At 39.2% G+C, this 14,124-nt stretch overlaps 1 protein-coding gene across 5 annotated transcripts; it reads left to right on the top strand.

The window, feature by feature from the left end:
* The first annotated feature begins 239 nt into the window (after nucleotides 1-239).
* Nucleotides 240-12,738, top strand: LOC145419380 (uncharacterized). Of its 5 annotated transcripts, none has more exons than XR_013904892.1 (6): nucleotides 240-1,925; nucleotides 2,251-2,437; nucleotides 10,979-11,095; nucleotides 11,386-11,962; nucleotides 12,052-12,145; nucleotides 12,488-12,738. XR_013904892.1 is itself a non-coding variant. In XM_080296766.1 (6 exons), exons 3-5 carry the CDS (start codon nucleotides 11,057-11,059, stop codon nucleotides 12,103-12,105), a joined length of 342 nt encoding a protein of 113 aa, XP_080152892.1. In that variant the 5' UTR covers nucleotides 240-1,925; nucleotides 2,251-2,437; nucleotides 10,979-11,056; the 3' UTR covers nucleotides 12,106-12,145; nucleotides 12,488-12,738. The 5 variants fall into 5 exon arrangements, 3 of the variants coding, with proteins under 3 accessions (XP_080152892.1, XP_080152890.1, XP_080152891.1); XR_013904891.1 differs by having other exon boundaries at nucleotides 12,484-12,738; XM_080296766.1 differs by having other exon boundaries at nucleotides 11,386-11,634.
* The last annotated feature ends 1,386 nt before the right edge of the window (nucleotides 12,739-14,124 follow it).

Raw genomic sequence — 14,124 nt, 5'->3', positions numbered from 1 at the left:
CAAAATCATCACATTCTCTGTCAGATGAAGGTCGACTATTGAACGGCGTATATTTTAAAGGCTTTAAAACCAAGTTAACGCTGAAAGTACAAACATCACTAATGTCACATAACTCTGCCGACAAGGCATAGCTATGGCTATGAAATGCTCTTTGTGTATCACTTCTTCATTATGAAAGATGTCATTAATGCACTAGTAATGTCTCATCTGGAGTATTGTTCAATCATTTGGTCAGCAGCTAATAAGACAGATATTAACAGACTTCAGTTAGTCCAGAATAAGGCGTCCAGATTAGTGTGAAGATGTTCATACTATACTAATATTGATCAAATGCATAATAACCTTTCTTGGCTTCCTGTACAGGCTAAAATATTCTATGGCTTACTTGTAGTTCTAAAGAAAGCAATTCTGTTAAACGCACCACATTTATTCTGCTCAGCTGCAGTATCCAGATGAAATACATCATCATATTACACAGTTTTCAACAAACTGCAATTTAGTAAATGCTCGAGTTAAAAGTAACGTTTTGTAAAACTGTTACATTTAGAGCAACTTTTAAGTGGAATAAGTTGCCTTAAAAAATTAGAGAATTATTCAAAACTTCAATGAACACTTAAAAGCCGATTTACAGAGCTTTTAGTTGTTGTAAATATTGTAAGACATGATTTGTTTTTGAAATTTGTGTAATGTGCCTCAATGTTATTGATATTATTATTATTATTATTATTATTATTATTATTATTGATTGCTTATATTTGAACAATTGTGAAACCTCACTGTGGATGTAAGAGTGAAATTATGTGGATATCTTGAATCCACTTTATTGTGTAATATTTTATGTGAGTATTTGACGGAAGACGAGCAACATCTGTTGTGGAAGCTAACGGGGTTCCTTTAGAATAAACAAACATAGGATTTATTATCACTGAATAATTCTGTATAAATCTATACAAATTATAGAAATATGTAATAGGAAACAACAAAATAATCTAAATTATAAAATAATGTGTGTGCGTGTGTGTGTGTGTGTGTGTGTGTGTGTGTGTGTGTGTGTGTGTGTGTGTGTGTGTGTGTGTGTGTGTGTGTGTGTGAGTGTGTGTGTGTGTGTGTGCATGATTTTAGTGTTTGAACAGTCATGAATTATCTTTAACAGCAGGTTGGATGTAATGTGTTAGAACTACCAGCAGGTGGGGATAAGAGACCTTTAAGGTGTTTGGTGCCACGCTCCACCTTCAGGTTTAAAACTAGTGTTAATGGAGTTTGAAGGTTGAGTTTGTTCCACGACTGCATTTCACTCACTGCCTCTGTTTGTATCTCTGTCACTGCAGGACCAACATGGAGCCAGAAGTCAGCGCTCTCAGGAGGCCGACAAACCTCACAGAAGAAAGGGAGAGAAAAAACACACCTGTGACGAGTGTGGGAAGGGTTTTACTGTGAAGGCTTCACTAAAACAGCATCAGGTCATCCACACTGGAGAGAGACCGTTCAGCTGTGACTTGTGTGGAAAGTCTTTTTCCTTGAAGGGTTCCCTAAAACAACACCAACTCATCCACAGTGGAGTTAAAGCGTACAGCTGTGATCAGTGTGGCAGAGCTTTTACTCACAGTAGCAGCTTACAGAGGCATCTAGTTACCCACTCTGGAATTAAGCCATACAGCTGTGACATCTGTGGAAAAACTTTCAGCCGGAGAGGGAGCCGAAATACACACCTACGCATTCACACCAGACATGATGTGTACTGCTGTGAACAGTGTGGCAAAGAGTTTACAACAGACGCACACTTACAACAACACATGTTTACCCACACTGAGGAGAGACCTTATCAATGTGACCTGTGTGAGAAGACTTTTAAATCTCCACGTCACCTGAGACGACACCAACAGATCCACACCAGAAAGAGACTCTACAAGTGCAGCTACTGTGAGGTATGTATTTATATTGTTATCTTGTCATTTTAGCCTGACTGTTTGGAACAACTCTGCTCATTAAACTGTGTTAGCATGTTAGCAATTCTACTGCATGGAAAAGCAGCTCTGAGTGATTATTCAGATTTTCCTTTCAGTTATGATTTTAGTATTACTGTAGTATTATGGTGGTAGTATTGTAGTTATTGCAGCCCAGTAAACTGAGTGTGTTAACTGAAACAGTCAAATGTAGTTGGACGTCTGCAGAGATGCTCTTTATTTCAGGCGACGTTCAGGATACAAATGTTGAAGGACTGACTTACACTGTCTTTGTGTCTTTGTTTAGAAGCAGAGCGACACAGATGGATCCAGTTCTCAACCCTGTCATCACTGTGGTGGTGGGAAAGACTTTCATTGTGACCTCTGTGGAAAAACTTTCAGTCGGCAAAAGACCCTAAAAAGACATCAACGTAGACACACTGGAGACAAACTGAAATACTGCAAAGAATGTGGGAGAAGCTTCACCACACCAAGTGAGTTAAAACGACATGAACTGATTCACAGTGGGGTTAAAAAGCACCTCTGTGTTCAGTGTGGGTCATCCTTCACCACTGAAGGTCAGCTTAAATCACACAAACGAGTCCACACAGGAGAGAAACCACACAAGTGCAGACACTGTGAGAGAAGCTTCTCACAGTCAGGTAATCGTAACCTTCATGAACGTGCACACATGGAAGGAAACTACAGCTGTGACCAGTGTGACAAGAGCTTCAGGAATCTCAGTTCATACTCTGCACACAAACGATCCCACGTTACTAATAAACTGTTTCACTGTTACCAATGTGCCCAAACATTCACCTCATTGTCTGCTCTGTGCAAACATCAGCGCGATCACTCAGGGCTGAAATCACTCCCATCACTGGATCACAGTGAATCTGAAGACACAGAAAGATCCTCTGATTTCTGTGTCAGACTCAAAAAGCTTGAGATCAGGCTCCACAGAGTTCAGATAGAATCATTTAAACTTGTGTTGAACTGAACTGGTTGCTGGGCTGAACTTCTACATAATACAGATCTACATGGGATCTTCTTTTCTGTTGTTTTACTGAGTCAGTTTTGTCCTTTTTTCTCTGTCCTGGTTTTGCTCGTCTGTAAATGATTGAAACTCAGTCAAATAGTTCATTGTTCTCCAGCAAAACGTTTTGGAAACTCATGTTTAACCTTTAAAACTCTGACATGTTTTAGCACACAAGGCTTCATCGGGGAGTTCACTCATGATTGGACCATGAGAACAAAGGTTTTTAGTTCTTTCAAAGAGAGTCTTGGAGATGTTTGATGTTTCTGTTTTTCTGAAACCACCTGAAAGAAAAACTATTTTTCTTGCTTTATGTAGTGTGGAAGTTTTTAATGTTTCTTCATCTGTGATGTTCTTGAATGTGTTCACGTGAAGATGGTACAAATAAACTGTCCTTTCAGCTTTAGCTCCTAATTTATTCATTATTTATGGATGTAGCACAGCAGCCGTCTCTTGATTAACACATGGAGGGCTCGGGATCTGATGGTGTCGTCTCCCTAATTTGCCCACTCAGTAAATCTCACTCATGGCCAAGAAATTGAAATAAACCTTGTTTCCCTGCTGGATAGTGATCCACTGTAACTCTGCTCCTCCTTCCTGTTTAGGATTTGTGTGGCTGAAGTAAAATTCCCTCCATCCATCACTTATCCCAGCTAACCCAAAGTGAAATAAAGTTTTGCTCGTCTTAAAAAAGCATTACAATAATGGGCATTACCAATGCAAACTGAATGATACAGAAGATGAAAGAAGAGACTTTGATCAGTTAATAAAGCTCATGATCTGGATTCATTGTGGCTGCTACACAGATACTTCTGGGTCACTTCTCTCAGTTAGGAACCTTCCTCACCAAACTGACTGTTGGACCACACCCCTGGTTTCATGAGAAATTGTTTCAGCCATGATTTCTCTTCCTGTATTTCAGAGTAAAGACTGAAGTGACAAATGGAAGCATGTTTAAAAAACACAATGTGAGAGAGACGTTGAGGTCCTTAGAAGTTACCCTGGGTTTTTCTGTCACCCTGCTAGATGTTACACACCTTGTTATTGGACTGATTTCTACTGCTGGACTACTCCTGCGGAGAGTAACAATACTCTTACTAATTAGCTCCCTTTCACACCTTTGGGGATATTTATTTTTGTGTTTGCAGCGCTGTGAGCCAGAACAGCGAGAGAAAAATCTGCAACAGCGACGAGTCGAATGCTTACGTGAATCGCAGCAGCTGCACATGTGCTACGCTGAATTAGAGGATATCTTTGCTCTGGATTTCTATTTCTACTTTTTCATTTCTATATGATTCTTCTTGCATCTAAACAAAGATGATTCAATTTGCTAAATGTTGATGGCTCTTCGTGCTCAGGTGTAAATGAGACGTAATATTTGCTCTTGGTTTGGTTCTCCTGTACAGAACCTTGCAGTACAACAGAAACCTAAAAACATTATTTGTAGTTGTTATTCTTAGTTGTTCTGCTGCCTAAATACCACAGGGTCTGATTATGAAGTTATTGAGCTGCACATACGTTACGACCTGCTTAAGTTCGAGGTCACAGCGTCTGTAGAGCAGCTGGAACATAATGAAGTCTACAAGGTTAAAGTTTTCTCTTCAGTTATTGTTCTTTCTGCTGCTTGGTTTGATGGATCTGAGAGCTTTTGTTTTTATTATTGTTATTATAATTATCATGAATATTTTACTCTCTAGAAGCTTTAAAATAGTGTTTGTGTTTGAAAAAATTGATTTAAGAATTGAACAGAAACATCTGTCCTTCTGAAAATCGCCCAAAGGCACGGAGACAAAGTCAAAGGATGCAACCTGTAACTTTCTCTTCCTTCATGTCAGGACCATTGTTAGAGATTTTCTACATTATACAATATAACCAAATCTCTATATCACAATATACTAACCAAGTATGTCTTATATTCTGTGTGTTCATATATTTTCACACGGGAAAGCTTATTGTTAAAGAGAACATAATGCATTCCTTACTTAAGTGTCTAAGATGTTTGACAAGTCATGATATACTTTGTATTCCTCACCTCTATATGTGATGTCAGATAAGCATGATATACTCCTACATTGTTATTTTGAGAATATGTGTGCAAGGTTAGATAAGCTGAGATAATGCCTGACCCCTGCTCTGACAGTTGAAAAAGGAAGTACTATGTAACCCATTTTTGCCTTATAAATAAAGCAAGAAGCCTGTACTCGGTGTGTTCTGTCTTCTCAGAGGCATTCACCCGTGTGCACGTTCATTTGAAACTCTGAGTCGGTCTGCCAGTGTCTCATTTTCTCTCCTACTTGTGTTTGAACAAATGTCAACCCCTGACATTTAATTGGTCCTTCGTAGCCGGAGAACTGACTGTTATTTTTAACGTCCAGTTTTCCCACAGACGGTCTCCATCGGATCCTGACGTCGTGACGCCTGCGCTGGAAGAAATCTGATCAGTAAAACGAAAAACCCGGACACGTGAATTCGATCTCCGGTCAGCGTTCGGCCTTCACGGCTCCAGGACCCGATGAGCACCGGATCCAAAAACGCAGCGCCACAGTAGAGGTGAATATGAAACACTGCATTCCATCAAGCGCTAAAATACGTTGATATTGAGATTTTCCTCTAAAATAGTGTGTAAACCTGGTGTGCGCCGACAGATCTCAGTGTCCAAGAGGGACTCTTAGGAGACGACAGGCAAGAGCGAGATTCTAGAAATCGCTATTAAAAGTTCCGGTTGCTCTGGGAGCGGCTGCAACGGAACAGGTTGAAGGTGTTACATAAAAAATTACGGAAAATCTCAATAAAAATCATAGAAACGCGCTTTGTTTGTGTTGAAATAGAGGAGTGAGTTGTTTTTACGACCCAATACGCGGTCGAACCACTTCTCAAACTGTTTTCCTGTGAACACTCACGTATTGGTAAAGGTGGAAAAAAGGGTTGTGCTTCATCACGTAAAATCGATAACCGCTCTCTCAATTAGTGAGAGAGTAGAAGGCTGTTATCGAAAACCCATTCTCACTTTTTCATGCCAAAGAAGGTGTCACAGTTCTGACGTAATTAGTTTAAAATGGGTAACTCTAAAACTAAAGTAAAATTAACAGTAGATGAAGAAAAACTTGAGAAAAACTGTCCAAATGCAGGAAAAGTCAGTGCAAATAGGTGGAGAAATCCACATAAAATATATTGTCCAGCTTGGCAAGGCAAATGCACCCTTGATTCAATAAATGCTTTAAAAACCGCTTTGCAAAAAGAGTTATATGTGGAAAAAAGTCAAAAGCCAAACCAGCAGTTGTAATATATGTGAAAGGTGTGCCGTTAAAAATGTTTTGAGACACAGGAGCTTGTAGAACTGTCTTAACTGTAGAAGTCCCAAATGTAACATTCTCAAAAAACACTATAATTGTGAAATCAGCCTCAGGACATGTGACAAAACAGCATCTAACCGATCCCCTTTTTATGTCACATAGAGATAGTGGCCGTGGCTGCAAAAATCAGTGCATTTATGACCCATCATGCCCAGATTGTATGAAATAAATAAAAGGAAATCATTCATATGAAGACCTTTTCTATAAAAAAGAGAGATGCATAAGGTAGATTAAGGCTGTGTCATTGTTCAGCCAAGGAAAGTGTGTGAAAAGATAAATGTTTCCATCCTGGAGGGTGAGTGAGACTGCAGCTCACTCACGGTCCCTGATGGATACAAAATAAAATATAATAATCTGAAGGTTGGATCTGAGATGAGGCAAACAGAAGACCAGTCTAAAAGTAGGCACAAACCTGTTAAGAAAATAAAAGCAAATTTTGTACAGATTGGATGAACTATAAATTATCTGTTTGCCGAGTAAGATGATCCTAACTATTAAATTGGCTCAGTAATAATATACACTAATAAAATATTGTAATACACTATTGTTATTATATAGAGAGAAAAAGATGATAATAATTAATAAAAATATAATATTAATATTGACAAGAAGTATCTTAGCCAGTATGATGTGAGATGGACAATTGTTATGAAGAAGTCTGCATCAAGCTTAAAGGTTTGCTCAAACTCAGTATAATGACATATGAGATGAAGAAAATAAAAGCAATATCTAAACCAATTAGGTGCATAGAGGCACTTAACCTGCTTGAAAACCTGTCATTTATCCTAGATAAATATTACTGAGATACAGAGCACATCTATAATAACAACTAACAAGCCAAACCCTGTAGATAATAACTAAACCTACAGGATTATGAAGCTGAATTAAATGTGTGGACACCGCTAAGTTGATAAGCATGTTACACATTTTCTTTTATTTTTATTGTTTTTTTGGTTTTTTTTTAGAGCAGAGGCTGCATGCTGTTAAAAGCGAACACATGCAGCTGTCTGTGAGCTCAGTTTCCCCTCACACTTCTGCTTTGTTTCTGGCAGCATTTTTCTTTGTCTTTTTGTATCCTGACTCATGTACGTTTTTGTTTTGTTTAATTATTTTGTTAGTTTGGAAACAAATTTGTGCCAATACTGGTGGATTATGGTGACACATAGTGATTAGACATATGATTTACAAATACATATGATTTACAAATGCCCAGTTTTAGAACTGTGAGCTGTGAACAATGCAAAGTTTAGGAAATAATTAATATATATATATATATATATATATATATATATATATATATATATATATATATATATATATATATATATATATATATATGTATGTGTGTGTGTGTGTGTGTGTGTGTGTGTGTGTGTGTGTATATATATGTGTGTGTGTGTGTGTGTGTGTGTGTGTGTGTGTATATATATGTGTGTGTGTGTGTGTGTATATATATATATATATGTGTGTGTGTGTATATATATATATATATGTGTGTGTGTGTGTATATATATATATATGTGTGTGTGTGTGTATATATATATATATGTGTGTGTGTGTGTGTATATATATATATATGTGTACAAAACAAAAAACTTCAAAGTTTGAAATATGTAAGATGTGTGAATTCTTTAAAAAACTAGAAGGTATCTAAAATTGCCTCAAGTGAAAATGAAATTCTCTAATGACACTCTGATAGTTAGGTCAGCATAAGGGCCAGAAGGCCTGTGAAACCACAATATCCTTTGAGTGCAGAAGGAAGGAATTGGACCAGTCATAGCAGAGATGCAAAAAGCAGGTATTCTCGTGAAAACTAATGAAGCCACGTGTAATACACCAATTTTTCCAGTAAAAAAGGCTAATACAGGAAAATATCGTTTAGTTCATGATCTAAGAGCAATAAACGAGGTAACAGAGCTAATACCTCCAGTGGTTGCAAATCCACACACAATTCTAAATCAAGTAACACCAAAAGAACAGTGGTTCTCTGTGATAGACTTGTCCAATGCTTTCTTTTCCGTACCTCTGCACCCTGACTCACAGAAGCTATTCGGATTCACCTTTGACAATCAAAAGTATACCTATACAAGGTTGCCTCAGGGATTCCAGAATAGCCCCACTCTTTATGCAGAGGCTTTGAGAAAATCAATGTCATCTTGTTCTCTCCCTGCTCCAGGGCAGTTCTTGCTGTATGTAGATGACATATTGATCACAGGCCATACACAGGATGAATGCAAAGAAAACACACTAACAGTTTTGCAACATCTAGCAGAGCAAGGCCACAAAGTATCACAGCATAAACTACAGTTGTGGAGCCAGGAAGTAACATACCTTGGCCACAAACTAACAGGACAAGGCAGACAGCTATTAGACAGCAGAAAAGTAGCTGTACAAAATGCTCCAAAGCCAATTACTAAACAACAAATGATGAGTTTTTTAGGTCTGTGCAATTTCTGTAGATGCTGGATTCCAGAGTACGCATTACTAGCTCAACCACTACAGAACCTCATCTATGGTAAAGACCTAGCATTAAAAGACAAAGTACAATGGACTCCAGAAGCAGAAAAAGCTTTCATTGAGTTAAAAATAGCATTGCAGACATGTACCGTCTTAGCATTACCAGACTATGAAAAACCTTTCGTTCTCCATGTTGATGGTGCAGGAGGGTACATGAAAGCAGTCTTAACTCAAGCTTTTGGAGAAAAACAACGTCCATTAGCTTTCTACTCATGCAAACTTGACTCTGTAGCTGCTGGATTACCTACCTGTGTTCAGGCATGCGCAGCAGCAGCAGAGGCAGTTAAAAAATGTGCAGACATTGTTCTAGGACATAAATTGATCATTAAAGTCCCACATGCAGTGACCTCTATTTTGCTCCAAGCAAACCTCTCTTTCCTCACACATGCCAGACAACTTTCTTATGTGGGGATTTTACTTTCGCAATCACACATAAAAATAGAGAAATGTGGTCAGCTGAACCCAGGAACACTTTTGCCGACCCCTCTGGATGGAGAACAACATTGTTGTTTTCAAAAATTAGAGGAAGACACAAAGCCTCGCGCTGATATACACAGTTCCCCCCAGAGCAGTTTCAGTAATGTTTTTGTGGACGGCTCAGCGTCAAAAGACATTTACGGTAGAAATTGTGTGGGTTATGCGGTCACAACTGTTGATACAGTGGTAGAAGCAAAAGCTCTCAGTTCGTCAAACTCTGCTCAAAGCGCAGAATTGACCGCAGTCATTAGAGCATGTACACTGTACGAAGGTCAAAGTGTTAATGTTTACACAGACAGCCAATATGTCTATTCAGCAGTTCATCATTTCACGAAAATATGGCATAACAGAGGAATGACAACTTCCTCAGGCAACCCAGTTCAACATGCAAGCCTTCTAAAAGAGCTATTAGAAGTAATAACGTTGCCAAAAGAATTAGCACTATGCAAATGTGCAGCTCATCAAAAGGATGACACAGAAATTACGAGAGGAAATAACTTTGCTGACAAAGCAGCCAAAGCAGCTGCAGAAAAACAAATTGATGTTTTAACAACAGAAACCATAGATTTAATACCACTAGAGATACTAGCAGATGCACAGAAAACAGCATCACTAAGTGAACAAAAATCTTGGTTGAAAGATGGAGCTGAATTAAAAGACAACCTCATGATGTGTAATGGCAAACCAGTGCTTCCAAAATCTTTGCATAAAACTGCTGCATTAGTGACACATTCCAAAACTCATGTGTCAAAAGGAGGGATGATTAATATTCTTAATAAATAGCACATTTAGCATTAAGGCTACAGCAAGGATATACTTTTACTTATTGTGGCAGGGGTGTGGTCTCTGGCCTGCTGCAGTGGAGGCTGGTGGCGGGACGTTGGACGGCACAGGTGAGGGTGATGGAGCTCATGACTCTCCCCTTTATAGTGACGGAGGAGACTGGCGTGGGGGAAGCGTGTAGTGGAGGAAGCCGAGGAGAGAGCTGGTTTCTGGCTACAAAGACGGCGTCTGTCAGGGGTTGACATTTGTTCAAACACAAGTAGGAGAGAAAATGAGACACTGGCAGACCGACTCAGAGTTTCAAATGAACGTGCACACGGGTGAATGCCTCTGAGAAGACAGACACCCCGAGCACAGGCTTCATGCTTTATTTATAAGGCAAAATGGGTTACATAGTACTTCCTCTTTCGACTGTCAGGGCAGGGGTCAGGCATTATCTCAGCTTATCTAACCTTGCACACATATTCTGAAAATAACAATGCAGAAGTATATCATGCTTATCTGACATCACATATAGAGGTGAGGAATACAAAGTATATCATGACTTGTCAAACATCTTAGACACTTAAGTAAGGAATGCATTATGTTCTCTTTAACAATAAGCTTTACCGTGTGAAAATATATGAACACACAGAATATAAGACATACTTGGTTAGAATATAAGGCTTACTTGATTATATTGTGATATAGAGATTTGGTTATATTGTATAATGTAGAAAATCCCTGACGGCGTCAAACCAGAAAAGATTGCTCGTGGTCAAATAATGTGTCAATCAGCTGTGAATCAAACTGTGTGTGGCTCAGTTCATGTCACAGTGTTGTTTAGTATATCTTCACTTGTCTCACTCTCCTTCTGTTCTGTCCATCAGGACGATCCTCAGCGCTTACACAGATCCTCCATCCATGTTTTGGATCCAATCAGTGATCAGTTCTACGAGGAGGCCTGGATGTTCACCAGCGCTCGCTACACCTCCATCTACCAGAAGGTGAGTGTACTCCTTTGTACTCAGATTAACATTTTACTTCTTAAAATACATTTTCATATATGAGCTTTCTATTATTTCATGGGCCATTTAATCCATATTAAAATTACAAGCATATCAACAAAGGTGAAGCTGGTTTTTTCCACTTGCTGTCACACAGTCATGGAGGAATACAATAAATACATAATCAGTCATAGATCCTGAACAATGACATTAAAAGAAAGTCTGTGGCTCTAAAAACTAAACAGTATAAAGACATGCTCCAAGCTGCTGTTTCTCTCCTACTCCTCTAGGTTTTCCACTGTCGGCCATCCAGCGATGCTGGAGGGCTACCTGGCCAATGCTGGCCTACACAAAGAGGTCCCGGCTCGGAGGAGCTGAAGAAGATCCTTGCCTTCCTCGTCAGTTTCCTCTTCAGTTCCTATCCCAACAAAACCTTCTTGCACCTATTAGCTCCAAAGAGGCTATGGTGCCCGTGGAGGTCTGGACCTGAGGCCTGTGCTCATCACGTGGATAGAAAACACTCTGACACCATTCTGGAGGTCTGATGGGACTCTGACCAAAACACAGATGAAATAAAACTTGTGGCTGGAGCTTTTAAAATGACTTTTTCACCTCATAGATTAATGCTCATGATTGCATGTTAGCAAGACAGCATCTCCCCAAGGTGAAACTCTCAGGAGACTCTTAAACTGTAATCTGGTTGAGACTACTTGAGGAGATCTTAGTAGCGAGTATGTGGATTTAGTCTCTTCACCAACAGCAGACAGACCCATGCCAAGAAAGCAGACATGTTCTCAAAGAAAGCCGAGAGCAGAGATTGGAAAAAGCTAAAAAGAAAAAGCTGCAGCTTCAGACGACTATCTGCCTGTAAGGCTGAAAAAGTCCAGTTACGCTCTATTTTGGAAAAGCTCCCAGTTTTGGTAACCTGGACTTTTATTTCCCCTCTTCTGCTACAGATGTTGACTGTGACCTCAGAGGCCAACTGGACCACACAGCTGCAGCAGGAGTGAGGGAGAGGAGTCTTCATCCAGCTTCAAAGAAAACATCCAGGTAAAGTGACGTGGATCAGCGGATAAAGCCGTCTCCACTTTCAAAGGAGATCCTCTGAGAGAGAGACTCTCTGAGCCATTTTAGCCTCAAATTATAGGACTTTATAGTACAGCAACACTTTTAAAGGACAAAAATAACATAAAGTGTGACTGTAATACAAACAAAGTATTGCATGTGTTTTTAAAAGTGTTCCTCCGATGGGCAGGATATCACTATTAGACTGTCCCACCAGCCAACTTCAACAAGAGAGCACAGCAGCATTCAGTGATCAGCACAGATGTTCCTCTAACACTCAGCATCTGATCCCTGTTGGTCTGTGTGCTTCTGCTTTTGCTCAGTTAGAAACCCTGCAGCAACCCGACCCAAAACTGTGTCTTCTTGTTGGCCTCAACGTTGAAGTGTCAAACGTCCAACATCTGGAAAGGAAACCACGCCAGTGTACTGTGATGTTTCACCAACATGTGGCAGACGCTGGTCCTGCCTTTCATGCTGACATCAGCAGAGAGCCCCGCCTACCTCAAAGCCTCCCCTGTCATGTATTGATCAGGATGATTATGAAGATGAGCGAGTGCAAATAAGACTGTAAAAGTCCACGAGCAGAATGTTTGGATGCTTTCTAATGATTCATGAATATCATGAGAGTGTTTGTGTGTTTTGTCTTTTCTTTGCTGACGTTTGTTACTAACAAAGACAATTTACGCTCTGTGTGTGTTTTCATCCTTACCAGCCGCACTCTAACTGCAATGAAGGAAACAAACTGTAGAAATGGTCGACTCAGTGACTTCATAAAATATTGAAGTGGTTCAGGTAGAGCCAGTTTTTAAATGACCATGAACACTGAGCGTATTGTATCTGTACAGCATGTTTTTCTATTAGACAGATTTGTAACAGAGGCCTTGCTCTCAGTAAGTTTGAAATCCTTTTCTGGTTTATTTTGTAATCTCTGATCTTTGTGTATCCTGCTCAGTTTGCATGCTGCCTGTAGGAGTTTCTGTCTTTGTATTTGAAGAGAATTCATTGAATATACTCAGCTGCTTCCCTTTGGTGCCTCACACATCACTGAAGTTTTTCAGTGTCCAGTTATTTGTTTTTAATAGCTGTTTGAATTCTCTGTATGTTTGACCCTGTAGACTGTTTAATGGACTGCTCGTCTTCCTATTTGTAACCACTGCCTGTTTAGGACTAAAGATTTGGATTTTTGACTTTAACACAGCCTCTGCGTGTCGTCCCTTTGTGTCCTCGTCCTCTGTGAATGTGTCACAGATGTTTCCATGATAATAACACAGCTTTCCCACAGTGGCTTGCAGCAGCATTTATTCACAGCACATTTGAGAAAGGTTCAGATGAACTCGATGAGTTTATATTCAGAATGATTCTGACAGTGGGCCACTGTGAATTGTGATCTTTCATCAGGTCAGTGTTTAAGTTCAGTATTTCAAAGCAGGAGCTATGAACAGTCATCATGTTGGCATTAGAATTATTATTATTAATCATTATTAATAATGTCGTTACTCATCTATAACTTTGATTAGTATACATGAATTTTATCAATAGTAAAAATAATGAATAATTCATGTATAACTTTTATTGTGTTTTGTATATTAATTATATTTAAATAGAGATGTTGACCCTGTCTCTACAGTAGCATCAGTGTAACATACATTATTGGTCCAAGCTGTCATAAATGGGGAGCCTGATCCTTTATTATGAAAACATGACGAGTATTTTTCTTGTCAGTTGGGAAGAAGTTGGTCTTTTTTTCCTTCTTTTTGCTCAGTTTGTCTTTTCTTTGATAATTGAAACTCTGATCAAACCTACTCATGTTCACAGCATGTAAAAGCAGCTGACAGTCCGTGGCATTGTTGTTTGTAGAGGTGCAGTGTAGTGGGAGCATAAATCAAAAGAAAACAGTAACATTTATGTAATAAAACATCTGAATGAAAATGAACAGGCCCTTTATGAACTTCAAAGGGATCTGA

Source organism: Astatotilapia calliptera, chromosome 3, assembly GCF_964374335.1.
Source record: "Astatotilapia calliptera chromosome 3, fAstCal68.1, whole genome shotgun sequence".
In the NCBI taxonomy this organism is placed as follows: Eukaryota; Metazoa; Chordata; class Actinopteri; order Cichliformes; family Cichlidae; genus Astatotilapia; species Astatotilapia calliptera.
Note: the sequence above shows the minus strand (reverse complement) of the source record. Positions and strands in the feature narration are given on the sequence as shown.

What these genes read in the sequence shown, in the direction of transcription:
- LOC145419380 (XM_080296766.1), top strand. Translation starts at nt 11,057, where the DNA reads ATGTTCACCAGCGCTCGCTACACCTCCATCTACCAGAAG. An exon ending in ACACCTCCATCTACCAGAAG is followed by an intron (nt 11,096 to 11,385) that starts GTGAGTGTACTC and finishes CTACTCCTCTAG; the next exon opens with GTTTTCCACTGTCGGCCATC. An exon ending in ACTCTGACACCATTCTGGAG is followed by an intron (nt 11,635 to 12,051) that starts GTCTGATGGGAC and finishes CTTCTGCTACAG; the next exon opens with ATGTTGACTGTGACCTCAGA.